General features: G+C 40.1%; 1 protein-coding gene across 8 annotated transcripts in view; it reads left to right on the top strand.

Moving 5' to 3' along the window:
- The first annotated feature begins 8,162 nt into the window (after positions 1-8,162).
- The window catches only part of Tmem161b (transmembrane protein 161B), an 87,608-nt gene continuing 79,497 nt past the window's right edge, over positions 8,163-16,273 (top strand). For 2 of the 8 annotated variants that reach the window (XM_059276506.1, XM_059276509.1), the window contains exons 1-2: positions 8,163-8,388; positions 8,958-9,579. In XM_059276506.1, the coding sequence (XP_059132489.1) occupies positions 9,577-9,579 (3 nt within the window). In that variant the 5' untranslated portion in view covers positions 8,163-8,388; positions 8,958-9,576. Of the gene's footprint in view, positions 8,459-8,957; positions 9,580-16,273 lie in introns of those variants that run through there. The other 6 variants (XM_059276502.1, XM_059276504.1, XM_059276505.1 and 3 more) reach the window with 5 other exon arrangements.

The raw sequence follows: 16,273 nt of genomic DNA, 5'->3' as shown, positions 1-16,273 counted from the left end.
TTCTTGATATTGAGTGAAATTGCCTATAAACAAGTGGACAGTTAAACATTTTGATATCGAGCTAAAATAGTTTGCTATATAGATCCTGCCAAGGATCTAGTTCAATCCTTTGAGACCATTCAGTGGAAATATGATTTCTTTCCACATGGCAGGGACTTGGATATTTGAAAACAGTCATCTTGACCTCTCAAATATATTTCAAGCTAAACATGCACATTTTCCCTTCAAACATTCCTAAAGTAAACTTCTTCAACATGATGCTTATTCTCATGTGAGTCAGTCCTAGATTTATTATTGGGCAAAATACTAAACAAAACATTTATAGTAATACAGTCTATACACATCTACAACAAAATACAATGAAATGCATTTTTCATTGATAATATATTTCATGTCACTGAGACATTTGAAAAAATATTCTGAAATCCTTTCCTCTTCTCTTCTCTTCTCTTCTCTTCTCTTCTCTCTCTCTCTCTCTCTCTCTCTCTTTTGGTTTTTAAATATAGGGTTTCTCTGTGTCATCTTGGTTGTCTGGAAACTTGCTGTATAGACAAGGCTGGCCTTGAACTCATTCCTTCAGTAATGGACTATGATGTGGAAGTATAAGCCAAATAAATTATTTCCTCCCCAACTTGCTTTTGATCATGTTGTTTCATCATAGCAATAGCAACCCTAGCTAGGACAATTATATACATTAAGATTCTTGCCAAGGATCAACATGGTCCTATCTTGGCATCACAGGTTATCAGGAAATCTTAGCTGGATGAATAAATTCAAATAAAATTGAAGGGACAGTTTCTAAGTTATATGATTTCCATTTTACATCACTTTACTTTGTAACTGTTGCATGAATCCTAAATGGTCTTATAATAAAAACCCAGAGCCAGATATCAGGATGAAAGCTGAAAGATCAGAGAAACAGAACAAGCCACAGCCAACCTCACCTTACCAACTCCTCAGCCTGACAGTCTCTGCAAGAGAGTGAATTCCTGTCTCCTGCCTTATATTGCTTTCTCTGCCTAGCCATATCACTTCCTCTCTCAACCTTCCTAGTGCTGGGATTAAAGGTGTGCGTCACCATTGCCTGACCGTTTCTCTTTTAGACTAGATTAATCTCATGTAGCCCAGTGTGGCCTTGAATTCACAGAAATCCAGAAGGATCTCTGCCTCTGCCTCTGGAGTGCTAGGATTAAAGGTGTGTGCCACCACTGCCTGACCTCTATGACTAACTCTGTGGCTGGTTCTGTCCTCTGATCTTCAGGTAAGCTTTATTTCTTAGATTATAAATATATCACCACATATAACTGTATATTTGAGGCTTGATAAACATTTTAATAAGTATTTTTATCCTATAAATATATGATTGATTTAAATATATGCACAACCACAGATTTACTTCCTCTACAGATCAAAGAAATAGGCAGAAACATTTGTTAATCAAACAAGCTTTCTCTGATTACCTGGCTCTGGGGAGCACTGGGTTTTGCTTTGCTGAAACATGTCTTCTGCTGCTGGCAATATTAATCCTGAGGAATCCTTTGATTCTTGATAATCTATATCACCACAGAGATTGTGTGATCTGAGATTTAATAACCACATTTTGATTCAAATAATCACCCTGAAACCTATCTCAGACCTTCTTCACCCTCTGTCACTCATTTCATCATCCATTATTTCCTCTAAACCCGATTGTGATGACTAATTTTATGCTACCCAGATTGGGTCAAAGGATATACAGACAGCTGGTGAAAAACTTGAAGGTTTATATTTCTGTAAGAGATGTTAGTCTTTGCATTGTTGATTTGCCCTTACCAGTGCCAGCAGGCATCATCTAGCTGATCATGGACATGCCCAGGCAGATATTTTAATAATGCTTTCTTTTGGAGTTGGAGCGTCAAAGTCCTTGAGCCTGTTAGATACCGGAGCTGGTTCTGAACATCTGGGCTTACGCCAGCCCTCCCAGCCTCACTCTTGTGCCTTGTAGTGGGATTGACAAACATCATTGACCCTGCAGGGTTTGAATCATATCACTTCAGCTGAATCATATCACTTGCTTTATTGTAAGGAGAAACATAGATGTAAAGCAAAGCAAATAATTAGTTATTTTACTTGTTTGCAAATCAAGCAAGATTACTTTATGAATCCTGTTTTTTTATTTTTTTGTCTTTTGCTCAGAGAGTCTTCAAGCAATGTTTCCATTTTAATTCTTTTTCTCTTCACTCCTTTCTTCCTTTCCTTCCTCTTTATTTTCTTTCCTTCATCTTTCCATTTGTTTTTCCTTCCCTCCACCTCTCTCCACTTAAAACTAGAAAGATTGCCTCTCCTGGAGTTCTAAGCCAAGACTCCAAAATCATGACCTTAGCTGTACAGCTCAGCTGGAAAGGTATCCTGACAGTCGGGAGCCAAGGAATACCACAAAGTCGCACCGCACAACAAACCTCACACAAGAGATTTATTGGGAGGAAAAAAACCAGGAGGGTGGCTGCTTCTGCTCAGGTGAGAAACAGCAGCAAACTGAACAGGATACAGGGCTTATATAGAGTTCCTTCGGGAGGGGGTAGAACTTCTCAGGGTGGAGCTTTCCAGGGTGGAGATCGGTGGGATTTCTTGTTCAGAAATTGGGCTTTTTTACTCTGTAGGGCAGGGGCAGGGTCCAGCAGTTAGGGCAGTTAGAGTGCTCTGTGGGTGGAACTTGGAAGTTAGAGGTCCTTGGGGGAGGGGCCTGGCCACTCCTGTGGCTCAAAGGGCTTCCATTAGCAGGCTTGGACTTCCTTTTGAGAGTCTAGGGAAGATCGTGTTCTTAGTTTTCTCCAATTTCTGGCAAGCATCAGTGTTCTTTGATTGTGGCCATATTAACCCACTCCCTGTTTCTATGGTTACACTGCCTCTTTTCTTCTGTTTGTCATATAAAAATATGTTATTGGATTTACAGCTCACCAAATAATCCAGGATAACCTCATCCCAAGATTCCTAATAACATCTCTTCCCAATAAAATAATGTTCACAGGTCATAAGATTAGGATATGGATTCATTTTATGAGGGTCATCATCAACAACTGCTTGCTGTATAAGGACACAAGCTTTCTTTCCTCTTAAAACTGCCTCTTAAATCTTCAATGAAATTTAAGAAACCTGTTCTTTCCACATCACCTTAGTTTCTAAGTCTTACATTTCCACTCAAGCATTTCTTCAGTAAACTTATTCTTTTGTTTCTATTTATTTGAAAATCTCTGTCCCTTAGGTAAATGAACATGGTATCATTGGGGAGGGGATTCAGTAGAAAAAGCAAATATAAACTTAAAAAAAATGGGAAGGCATTCTGAGAAAAGTATTGTGAAGTCCTTGTGTAAACATCCATCATAGGCTGTACTTACACAAAGATCAAAGATGCAAACCAGTCAGTCAACTCATCTTCTTGAAGGAATCAAGAGATGTGGTAAACAAACGGAAAGATACTTCTGGCTTAACACAGTACATTGTTTTACAGTAAGTTTTCTAAAATTATACTAAATTTATTTATATTTATATGTGGGGGTGTGGTGAATAGCACAGGATGCGTATGGTCAGAGCACAACTTGCAGGAGTTGATACTTTCCTCCCATCCTGTGGGTCCCAGCGACTGAACTCAGGTTGCCAGACTCAGCAGCAAGCACCTTTACCCATTGCACTAACTTTCTGACCCAGGAAACTCTATAAGTAGGACTTCACTCAAAAGTGATAAAAACACACTGTAATGGTTGATGTTATCAACTTGACAGGCCAGAGGGTCACTTGCCTATGAGTCAAGCCTCTGGATATGTCTGTGAGAAATTTTCTAGTTTAGGTTAACTGAGGTGAAGATCCGCCATAGCTGTGGGCTACACCATTTCCATGTGTAGGGCGGGCCCTGGACCCAATAAAGAGGAGAAAGGAAACTGAACGTAAGTGTAGCTGGAGAATTTCTCTCCATTCATCATTCTCTGCCTCCTGACTATGGAGGCAGTGTGACCAGCTGCCTCTTTCTCCTGTCCCCATGCCTTCCCTTCCCTAGAAAACTTTCTGAAATTATATCTTCCTTCCTTAAGTAGCTTCTGTCAGGTATTTTGTCCAAAGGATATAAGAAACTAAAACACATATAGTAAATAGATAAACCAGTTGTTATCAAGTGTGGAGTATACTTTTATATAACCAACAGTACAGTGCATTGTATAACACCCAAACTACCATAAACATGTAGCCTGAGTTACAATTTTAGGATGGTTGACATCACACATCTATAGGAATCTTTTCTCTATATAACAATCTGATGGGACCACGAACATATACGTGACATGTTGATGCCCAAAATATCATTATGTGGCACATGATTCTAATTCGGTGTTTAAGATTTCCATCTCTTGAGCTGGAAAGATGGCTCAGTGGTGAAGAGCATGTGTTGTTCTAACAGAGGACCTGAGTCTATGTCCCAGAGCCCACATCAGGTAGCTCATAACTGCCTAGAAGTCCAGCTCCAGAGGATCTACCACTCAGGTGCATGCACAAGCACGCAGATAAATATTAATAAATATTTTTTAAAAGAGTTCTATTTCTTACTCTAAAGGTACACATTTGCTTAGGTTTAGTTTAGTTTGCTCTGTTTGGTTCCTGCAATTCCTCGGTCATGTCCACCTTTATCAGGAGGACTCTGTTTTTGTCTGGTTTGTTGGAGGAACTCAGTTCAGAACAATACATTTCGATAGTGTGAATGGGAATTAAACCCAGGTTCTTGACACCACAAATGCAGGTTCTCTCACCATGTCAGCATGTGCTTCCTTTGTTACAAACGGAGCAAGACAGGGAGCTCTGCCTTCTCTGTTAGAGAAGCCAGCACGAGACGCTGCACATGGCTACCCACGGTTGTCTCCTGATTCTGAGCAGAAGTTTAAAAGGTCCATTGTTTGTCCTCTCTTAGATTTTTTTTTTCAAGTCTAACCTCATTTGGGAGCTTTAGGTTAACACTATTCTTTAGTGCTCATGTTACTTTTTATAATTATCCTTGGTATGTTATTGCTTTCTCCCAAGGTTTCTGTCGCTTTCAATTAGCCAAGCAATTCCTCCTTGTTGGTCAGAGTCAGGTTCCCCAGGTGCTGTGCCAGTATGCTAAATCATAAGAAAAGCAAGTGAAAAATTTCTTTGTTTTTTAAAATTTTACCTCAAGGAAACTTTTAAGGTGTCCAGTGATTTGAATTTCCTTTTCTGAGTGTGGCATGGCTACAGGTATTGAAAAATTGCATATGCTGTATGGTACTGAATTAACAATAAATTTTGCTATGGAGAATAGCATGTGGCAGTAAGTGTCTGAAACCAGATAGGCACAAACCCTTCTTTATCAGTCCCAAGCTTCCTCTTGTCTATAGGTACATTTTAGTTATTAATACTCACTTCTCAGCCCACAAGTTCACTAGAGGCAGTATTTTTTTCTAATAAGCTGAAGATATTTGCATATCACTTTTTGTTTATAATCTCAAGCCAGAAAGTAGGTGGTTTTGTGAGGATGGTCTTTTTGAAGTAAAATATATCCCTAGACATGCAGACCTGGGATGCCTAGGAAAAAACACTGAGTGGTTTTTTTTTTCAGCCATTTGTGTTTCATCTTTTGAGAACTCTTAGTTCTATACCTCAGTTTTTAATTAACTGTTTTCTTGATGTTCAGTTAATCTATTTCTCATTCTGCAGGCTGTCACTTTGAGGTTGTCCTTTGCTGCACAGCAGCTTTTTAGTTTTATGAGGTTCTGTTTTTTTTTTTGTTGTTGTTGTTGTTTTGTGGGCTTTTTTTGCTGTTGTTAGGGTTTGGTGGCTTTGTTTGTCCTTTTGTTTTTTGCTTTGTTTTCTTAGTTTTTTGTTTGTGTTGGAAGCAAGAGAGAAAGAACATGAAGATGGGTGGGTTAGCTGATGGGGAAGATCACAGAGGACTTGGGGGAGGGGGAAAGAAAAGGTTTCACGAATGGCATCCAGGCCCCATTATGGGAAGATATCTCAGGCAGTAAAATGCTTGTTGTTCAAGTATGAAGGCAGAGTTTGAATCCTAGAACGTATACTTAAATCAAAAACAAAAACAAAATCACACACACACACACACACACACACACACACACACACACACACACCCCAAAACAAAACAAAACCAACCAACCAAACAAACAAAACCAAACCCAAAAACATAAGGCAAAGTTGCTATTGGTTGCTGGTCAGTCAGCCTAACCTACCTAGCAAGTTCCTGGCAAAGGAGAGAGAGGGAGACCACAGCACAAAAACCATGGGCAGCTCCCAAGGAAGGATGCTCAGGTTTGTCTTTGTCTCCCCTTACCCTAGATCCTGTGAAAATAGGCACTATACAACTTGTACAAAATTGGAATTAGCATTCCACTCCTTAAGTTCTAAAAACAACTTGGTGAAGCAACATAGAAACAAAGGTTCACAGGAATGTTAGTGAATTACTGAAGGACTGCAGTACATTTTTATTTTTGAGACTGTTTCATGCAGCCCAGGTTCGCCATAGACTCCTGATTTTCTTGTCTCTACTCTCCAACTGCTGGGATTATGGTCATATGTCTGGTTTAACTACTGGAGAACTTTTCTCTCAAATTAGGAAGGTAAGAGCAATATAGGTGTTTTTCAAAAAAGTTTTAATGATGAATATTTTTTCTTAAATTTTTTTTCAAAAATTTCCTTACTATAGAAAGGTTTGCAAAATCAATGCTGAGTATTAATGAATACATTCTGAATTATCTTTTTTGGTGAGTGTAGGACCTTTTTTCAGGTCAAAGCAATTACACTGAACACAATCTTTCTCTTTACTAAGTATGTTTTATCCTGTGATTTATATTGTTTTACTATTTGCCTGTGGCCATGTGGAAAGTTTTGCATTCTTTACTTTGGATGCTGTAACAGAACTACCACAAACTGGATGATTTAAATCATAAAATCAGTTCTCATAGTTATCAAAGGGGGATTTGAAGAGGGCCCTCTTCATGGTTGATAGATGAGTTCTTGCTATGTTCTCACATGGTGCTGAATAAAAGGAGAAACAAGCTCTTTTGTCTCTGACAAGGGCATTAAACACATCATGTAGGTTCCACATTCACTGATCCTCTTCTAACTTAAAAGATAACCATTTTCCACTATTGAGACTAGGCTAGTGGCTTTTTAGAACAATTACACAATGTTCCATAACCATACTGGAACTCAGTTGTTCCTACTATTGCCTATAAAGAATTCTACGTACAATTTAACTACAGAAGCAAAACCCAACAAAAATAAGGACCTAACTTTCCACATAGCCACAGACAAATAGCAGAACAATATACATCACAGAATAAAACACATTTAGTAAAGAGAAATCAATGGAACTTTTTAAAGAGGTGAAACAAATCAACACATTTTGTAAAAGACAGGGACTGGACTTTGAAAAAGTGATAGATTTCAATAATTGGAAGAGTTTCAGATCACAGTGGGTGCTGATATAAGCAGTTTTCTGTTGATATTTATACATATTTGAGATCAATTCTCAAAGAGGACATTTTAAGTTATAAATCCCAAATGGTAAGAGCCAAGACTTTTTCTGATTGTACTCAGGACTCCATTGTCAAAAAGATCTTTAAAATGTTATCATCACATCTCCCCGACCTCCCTTTCATGATTCTCTCTATTTGAATGTTTGTCAACAACCTCTATCCATTTAATATTTGGAAAGGGGTAAATACTTTTTTTAAAACAAAGATGGGTAATCGATAGAAAATATTGTTTATAGGATAAAAAGACTTCACACAATTGTAAGCATATACACAAACTAATCATTAAAAATACTACTTTTATAATGGATTTTGTAATGTTGTAACGGAGATAACCATGTGAAATTAAAAGATTTTATCCAAGGATTGTTAATCAATGTGCCATGCAGAAAATAGAGTACAGACTATGACAGTCTATTAAAAGTGATGGTAGCAAAAACTGACTGATTTCTTTTCTTGTTTTTACTCTGGCAGGAATGGATTCTATCCTGCTAATAATTCCCACCTTACTGTCATATAGGAGGAGATGTTTTGTGAACCTCAATGAGGCTGCCAGGTTTAGGACAGCTAGAAGACCCACCGTGTCATAAATGAAAGAGTAAGACTTCACAGAACATGATGTCACTGACAGGCTGATAGCCACTCTCCTTCTCCACCTTTTCTTCTGCAAGAATAGCATCTGCTTCCCCCAGATACACCAGCAAACAGCCCTAATCCTGCTTTACCACACTCAACCATCTGCCGTTGTCCTGGGGCTGGGGAGCAGAAACAGAACCCTTGGGGAAGTTCTGGATTGACCATCAGCAGAAATCTATTTCCCAAACTATTCCTCAAGGCCACTGGACTTGCAGCAACTTCTGTAATTTCTTACCCTTTCTCTAACACCTGTCACCCTACTTACCCCCCGCCCCCCATTAAGAACTAACAAGGTAAATTTCGTCTCCTGCAGCCTTTTCAAATAGTCCCATCTAACTTCTTCAGGTGGCTCAGAACTGATTCCCAGGGCCTTTGGGCCATTTAGAGGTTGAACACCATTACTTCCAGGTACTGCCAGGACAAAACCACATTATGGTAAAAGATATCTCAAGGACAAGGGTTAGATAGGCAAAGTTTCGGTAAGGCTTCTCAAACTGATCAATTTCTGGATGTAAGATAGGCAAAGTTTCGGTAAGGCTTCTCAAACTGATCAATTTCTGGATTAAAGATGCTCTGTGTAGTTATTTCAAACTTGCCTCCAAGATTAATTCTCATCACAATAAAAGGGCAGAAAGAGTTCACCGGTATAGATTTTGGGGGGTTGGGGTTGGGGGGTGTATGTCTATGAGAATTTCACTTCTTTCTGCGTTATAATGCCTTTTCTGTTCATACTGGAATTAAGCAGGTAGGACGTGTCCATTGAATTTTCTTCTTGGTTCCTGTCCTTGGTAGATATCCACTGGCTTCAGCTGGCATCCGTGGAGAGCGAAGCACTTCTAAAGGTCAAATTCCACTGACCTGAGAGAGGCTGGCGCTTTGGCAGGACCAAGGTACCGCGTGAGGGAAAACCGAAACACAGAAAGGGCGCCGGCGGAGCTAGACAATTCCTGAGATCTCTCAGCAGGAAGAGAGCCCAGGACGCCCTTCATCCTCTGCAAACCGACAGGGTACGAGGCCGATCCCCGCCCCCAAGGCCGTCGGATCACCAGCTCCCGCCGCAGGCGCCCAGCCCACCTAGGGAGCCCGCGGGCGCGGCGCCCCGCCCCGCCCACCTACCTGTGCGCCTGCGCCCCCGCGCTCCCAAGGTCAGCCCCGCCCCCCGCCCTCGCCTCGCACCCACGGAAGTAGCTTCGGAGGACGCCTTGCGTCTCCTCGTCTACTGCGTGGCGTGGGGTCGCCGGCGGTCAGGAGAGGGAGGGACTTCCTGTCCCGCGCGGGCAGGACTTCCGGCAGAGCCGGAAGACCTCTTCCCTCGCGCTTTGGAGAGATCCGACCTGCAGGACCTGGAGGGGAGGTTCGGGACGCTGCCGGCGACTCTAGCGTGTCCGTCTCACGACCTGTTCGTGGCGTTATGGTGAGTCCTTCGGTGAGGACCAGAGTGACACCCTTCAGCAGAGGGCGGGGAGGTCAGTGTGGGGAAGGAGCCGGTGGGTGCCCCTGCTCTGGATGGAGAACCCTGCAGGACCCCCACCTGCCCGGAGTGCGCACGGCCACCGCAGGGATTCCTGGCCGCCCGGGGACCCGTGGGCTGGCGGGAGGGGCGGGTCGGTCGGGGCGCACTAAGTAGCCTGCATGGCTTGTGGCCTGTGGCATCAGGTGGCCCCCAGATGACCTTGCTCAGCTCATCCCCCGGCCCTGTCACCTTTTCCCGCCCGGGGCTTGTGGCCAAGAATGGAAGGGTATAGAAGTACCTTTTGAACATTGCCCATATCATTCATAGAGACAAGCAACGCTAGGCGCTTAAGATCAAATTGGTTTCTCTTAAAACTCAACTGTTTCAGAACTGGAAATAATGTCACTTTTAAAAAAAAGTGCCCAAGTTGAGTATCAACAGACTGAATCCGAAAGGAAAATTTGTGAAGATATTGGGTTGAGAAGAGAGCAGTGACAGTAGGGAGAATAGCCTCAGTCATAATATTTGCAAGTGTCCCAAAGATTAGGTGAAAAGGATTTCATAGAGAGGATTTATATATTTCTATATTTACTCCTCTCCTTCTATATAGTAAATATAGAAAGAGCCTGGTTTGGTCGGGTAGGGTGGAAAGGAGTGGGCAGTAAGCAGAGGGTGTTTTAATGTGAGGTCAGTCATCCTGAGAGTTCCTATGCTGTTTTAGGCTGAAAGTAGGATAAAGTTAAGGGACTTGTAGAAAGAAAATCTTAATCCACTTTAGTTAAGAAACAGTGGACGGTGATTGGTCACACAGCTCAGAAGTTAACTTATGAAATAAACAATGGGATTTTGAAAGATCTAGGTTTTGCTTTATAGGAAAACGAGAGGAGGACAAGTGGTTGTGTAGGGGATGGTGATTGCAGTAAACTGTTTTCTGGAACATAAAAAGATTTTAAAAACAGACTTGTTGTTTCCAAGATTACATGGTTCTGGTAAAGTTGAACAGACAGTTTGCCATAGGAAAGATCTCCAGCCCTCATCTGCAGGCACTTCTCTCTTTGATTCTTGTTCCAGTTGTCTATATCGTCTTTTTATATACACCAGGCTGTCCTCCAGTTCAGAGATCTGTCTGCCCACTGCTTCCCAGGTGTGGGGATCAAAGGCAAATGCCACACTCCCAGTTTGGCCATGCCTGTTTTTCAGGGTCACATATTGCCAGTTTTAGCTGTTGTCTGTGATGATTTTAGAAGGACTTTTGAACTTGAGAATAAAAACTTTCAGACTCATCTGGTTCCAGTTACACTCTACCAGGTGACTTATGTTTCTTTTATTTATTTTTTTAAATGTTTTGGACCTCGGTATAATATGGCTTACATTCCTTAAGAGAGCCCTGTTTTCATTTGGAATAATTAACTGAGAGGGAGCACTAGAACTAGAAGGAATCAAAATCTAGTCAACCTTCCCACCCCTTCAAATTTTACAGAAGGAAGAATGTGGAGTCTAGAAACAGGCAATGGTATACTTGAGATGACATCTAATGAACTTGGTCTCTAGAAAAGTGTTGATAGAATATCAATAACACTTTTCAATACACTATAGTCACAGAGAAGCTGGATTAGAATGTCTTCTCTTCATTCTGAGATCTGTAAAACCACTCTGGCAGTTCCAAAGAAGTAAATATATTTCCAGCTAATCTCATGGTAATTTTCACAATCACTGGGTAGTTAACTGTGTCCACTGTGACATTGATTTTGTTTTTGAGTTACTTGACTGTAGTTGTTCACAGCCTTGAAATTGATCATGTTTGGGTATGTAATTGCAGTCAATGCTTAGTCTAAGAATTGAATTTTGTGAAGATGGGCTGAATTTAGGATGCATCTTTGTTGAATTAGCAGTTTCTTTTAAATTGCAAACTATACAGTGAGCACCATACATGAACTCTGAAGTCCAGATTCTGCCCACTAGTTACATGATTTTGGTAAGATTACTCAGCTCTGTAAGAAGTTCTAGATTCCTGACAAAAGTAGAATTGGTCTTTGAGTCATCTTCTGATTCTTACATTCAGTGACTTAGAACTTTGTTTCAGGATATATACATTTTTTTTAATTGCAAAAATGTTATTTTATTTTATTATTGTGTTTTACATTCAAATATTTTTTTTATCTTTTTCTTTATTAAGAATTTTTTATTCATTTTACATTTCAACCACAGATCCCCCTCTCTTCCTTCCTCCCGCTCCCTCCCCACTCTAGCCTCCCCCCCAACACACCCCCCATTCCCTCTTCTGAAAAAGTGAAGCTTTCCATGGGGAGTCAGCAGAGCCGGTACATTCATTTGAGGCAGGTCCAAGTCCCTCCTTCTGCATCAGGGCTGTGTGAGGTGTCCCACCATAGCTAATGGGCTATGCGGCCAGCTCGTGCACTAGGGACGGATCCCGATCCCACTGCCAGGAGCCTCTTAAGTATACCAAGCTACACAACTGTCTTGCTTATACAGAGGGCCTAGACCATTCCCATGCAGGCTGCACAGCTGTTGGTCTAAAGTTCATGAGTTCCCACTGGCTTGGTTTGATTGTCTCTGTAGGTTTCCCCATCATGATCTTGATGCTCCTTGCTCATAGAATGCCTCTTCCCTCTCTTTGATTGGACTTGTGGAGCTCAGCCTGGTACTTGGCTGTGGATCTCTGCATCTACACATATTTCTGATTAAGATTTAATTTGATTTCCTTGGCCCGTTAGTTACTTTAAAAAAAAAAAAAGAAAAGAAACAAAAAAAACCAACTCTTTCTCTTTTTTGTATTTTTATACATCATGTGGGTAGTCTTAAAATCTTTGTCCTTATAGTTAGCCAAATATTTCACTACTGTCTTATAAATGCTACCCCAGAATGGACATTTTGGTTTTATAGTTATTTAATTGGTTATAAATTTGTTCTGCCCTCTCATTCTTTGATAAGTATGTAGCCCCAAACTTTAGGGGTGTGCTATATGTATCAGGTTCTTGAATTATAAGCAAATGACAATAAGCTCGTGATGTAGACTGAAAATACTTAGCTCTTTAAATTATTTTGCTTTCAGTTTGTGAACATATTCCATAGAAAATTTACTAAAGCTATACTAATTCTGTTTTACTTTCTGTTGTGATGGAAGTCTTGCATTCATGCTGATTTGTGGGAGAACAGTAGATTAGAGCTAGCATTTTGAGTTGTATGTGTTTCCTGGCTTTTGTAGTCTACGTAGGAGTTTATAATTATTTGCCACTGTTAGCCATGGTGAGACGGAAAGCTTTGCTATAGTCAGAGTTGGTGAGGGATAGTGCTGGGTAGAGATAATGTGGTACATGTTATGAGAGAAATAACACAGTATACTTGAAGTGTACAAATCTTGAGTCTAAATTGGGGGAGTCATAGAGTAGGTGACTTCTAATGAGCTTGGAAAGAGTGTTGGGATACTTGAGTTTACTTAAGAATGGCTGGGAATGATGATGCATGCCTTTAATATCAGCATGAGATCTATGAGTTCCAGGCCATCCTAGTATACAGTGAATTCCATGTTGTTTAGGTCTACAGGTCTACATAGTGAGATTCAGCCTCAAAAACAAACCAACAAACAAACACCCCTATGATTCTTGGTAAAAATGTATATTTGGATCCCATTATTGAGCAGTGAAATTTCGGAATCTTTGCTTGCTTGGCTGTTCTTTGAAACATGGTCTTACTCGGTAGTTCTAGCTAGCCTTGAACTCCCTATTATCCTGCTTCAGTCTCCCAAGTGCTGAGGTTATTGTATGGTCCATGATTCTCAACTCGGAATTTTATTTCTAATAAATTCTGTAAAGTCTAAAAGAAGTTGTCTTCAAGCCATTCATAGAGGAAAATGGAAGGTGAAGATACTTGGATGTATTTATTAGAAGTTCTTAAGTGTTTGAATGAAAATAAGACATGCAATTGGAAAAATAGGTTCTAAGGAGGTTTAAGCATTGAACATGTAGTAGCAGAGATTTGAGTTTCCTTTAAAGTTTTCTGACTTCCTTTTACTGAGATTCTTTTTTGCTGTTTTTGTCCTTCAAGAGGCCTAGTGGATACTATATTGAGACTTCCTGTTTCTCCAGTTAGTATTAGTTAATTCAGCTTGTCTCTGAGCACCTTTGTAGAAAAAAAAAAAACAAACCAAAAATGTAAACTACCTTCCACTCTTTCTATACCACTTGTTTTATTATCTTTTCCATTGCTAGTAATATGGTACCACAGATTGTGTAAATTGTGAGAAATGGGTTTTGTGGTTCAGTCTTGGTCCAAGGTTGATGAACCTCATCTAGTAATAACTTTGCTGGCAGTGGTTGAAGTATTTCAGGTAATCATATGGCAAGAGGTGGATGAGAGGTAGGGTGTGTGTGTGTGTGTGTGTGTGTGTGTGTGTGTGTGTGTGTGTGTATGCATGCATTCTCTCATTTCTTTCTTTTCTTGATTTAATATAGGAACCCTACTGTGATGCCATATCTAATTGTAATCACATCCCAATGGCAATATCCTGAAACATGAATTAAGTTTCTACCCTCTTAATGCAGTGGAAACTAAACCCTAGCATGAATTTTAGAGAGGACAAACCATACTTTACCATCTGCTCTGGAACTATGTTAACAACAACAACAACAACAACAACAACAGTTTTCAAGTCCTTGTGAAATGAATGTGCTCTCTTGGTTTGCTTGAAATGACTATCCTTCGTTATACCAGACAACTGTTAAAAAATCCTATAATTTTAAATGATAACTGTTTACTCACTATTTTCAACGTTGATAGGCCAAGGATATAACTTTATAAAACAAACATCTCTGCCTTTTTGGAGCTTGCTTTCGTTAGGACAGGCTGATGCTGATCTTGTAGTGAAACAACCAGTGTGCTGGCTTTGGTAAATGAAACAAAGAAAGCAGGAGATAGAAAATGGTGGTGGTGGTGACTGATGAAACATAATGAATGTGACTGGCACAAATGAGTTTAAACAGTCAGTTCTAATACATCTAATGAACAGTCACAAACCTTAGATTGTTTTTAGCTGTAGAAGACTTCCAGTAAAATTATCACAGGGTTTTGGTGAACAGAATGATTACAGATACTTATTTTTAAGCATGTGTATAATGGTGTTTATTACCTAGATTGCAGTTGTATGTCACATACTGAAAAAAAAAAAAGACTTTTATTGTTAAAGATTTATTTTTTATTTTGTGGGTGTGAGTGCTTACCTGTATATGTGTGTATGTATGTACGTATACATATATGTATGTACGTATGTACCATTTGTATATCTGGTGCAGAGGCCGGAAGAAGGTGTTGATCCCCTGGAGCTGCAGTAGTAGACAGTGAGTCCGTATGTGAGTGCTCTTCACTTCTGAGCCATCAGCCCCTTGAAGGTTTTTTTTTTTTAAAACCCAATTAATTTTTAATTAACTAATTACCTTTTTTTTTCCTTTGGTTTTTTGAGACAGGGTTTTTCTGTGTAGTTTTGGAGCCTGTCCTGGATCTCGCTCTGTAGATGAGGCTGACCTGGAACTCACAGAGATCCGCCTGGCTCTTCCTCCCGAGTCCTGGGATTAAAGGCGTGCACTACCACTGCCCGGCCTAATTACTTTCTTATGTATGTTGGTATTTTGCCTGCATGTATGTATGTGCAGTGCCTGAAGAGGCCATAGGACGGGGGTCAGATCCTCTAGAACTGGAGGTACAGATCGTTGTTAGTCACGTAGGTTCTGGGAATTGAATGAGGGTCCCCTGGAAAAATAGTCACTGCTCTTAACAGTTAAGCCTCCAGGCCATGAAAGTATTTTTTAAAGAGAAGCTTTAGATTTGTGTGCATAAGTTTTCGTTGTTCTATGTATCCTCTCCATTATCTCTTAACTTTCACCAGATTGGTACATCTCATCGTTTTAAAAATAATATATTTTACTCATTGAAGATTTCATACAATGGATTTGATCAAATTCATCCCTTCTCCTCAGCTCTTCTCCACCTCCACTTTCCTATCTGCTAATTTCATGTTCTTTGTCTTTTTAAACCCACAAGTAGAGTCTGATTTGTGTTGTCCAGCTACTCTCGGGTGTGAGTCCTGCTGTGGTGTATGGCTGACCTACTAGGGGGTCTTCATCTTTTTTAAAAAATAAAAATTATTCGTTGTACTTTTGGGGATAGGTTCTGGCTACATAGCCCATGCTAGTCTTGAAATTCTGATCCTCCTGTCTCAGCCTCCACAGTGCTGTGATTATAGGCATGTGTTACTATGCCCAGCTCAGAGTGGTACATTTTATACAATTGATACATTATCACAGTCTATATTCTGTATTAGGATTTCTCTTAAAAAAAAAAAAGTTTGTTTGTTTGTTTATTTGTTGTGTTTGTGTGTGTGCACTTACACCCTAGCATGTATATGGAGATTAGGGGACAATTTATGGGAGTTCATTCTCTTCTTCTATCATATGGGTTCAGGGGATGGAACTCAGTTTATTAGGTTTGGTGGCAATGGCAAGCACCTTTATCTACTGAGCCATCTCACCAGCCCAGCATTCATTTTTAATGTCCTTTTTTGTGGGTTTGGATGAATTCATGATTCTGTGTACCCATCATTATTGTGAATTATTTTAACTCCCCTGAAAGTCTCTATGTTTTA

This window comes from Peromyscus eremicus, chromosome 11, assembly GCF_949786415.1.
Source record: "Peromyscus eremicus chromosome 11, PerEre_H2_v1, whole genome shotgun sequence".
In the NCBI taxonomy this organism is placed as follows: domain Eukaryota; kingdom Metazoa; phylum Chordata; class Mammalia; order Rodentia; family Cricetidae; genus Peromyscus; species Peromyscus eremicus.
The sequence above is the reverse complement of the archived record's forward strand: the minus strand, read 5'-3'. Positions and strand labels throughout refer to the sequence as shown.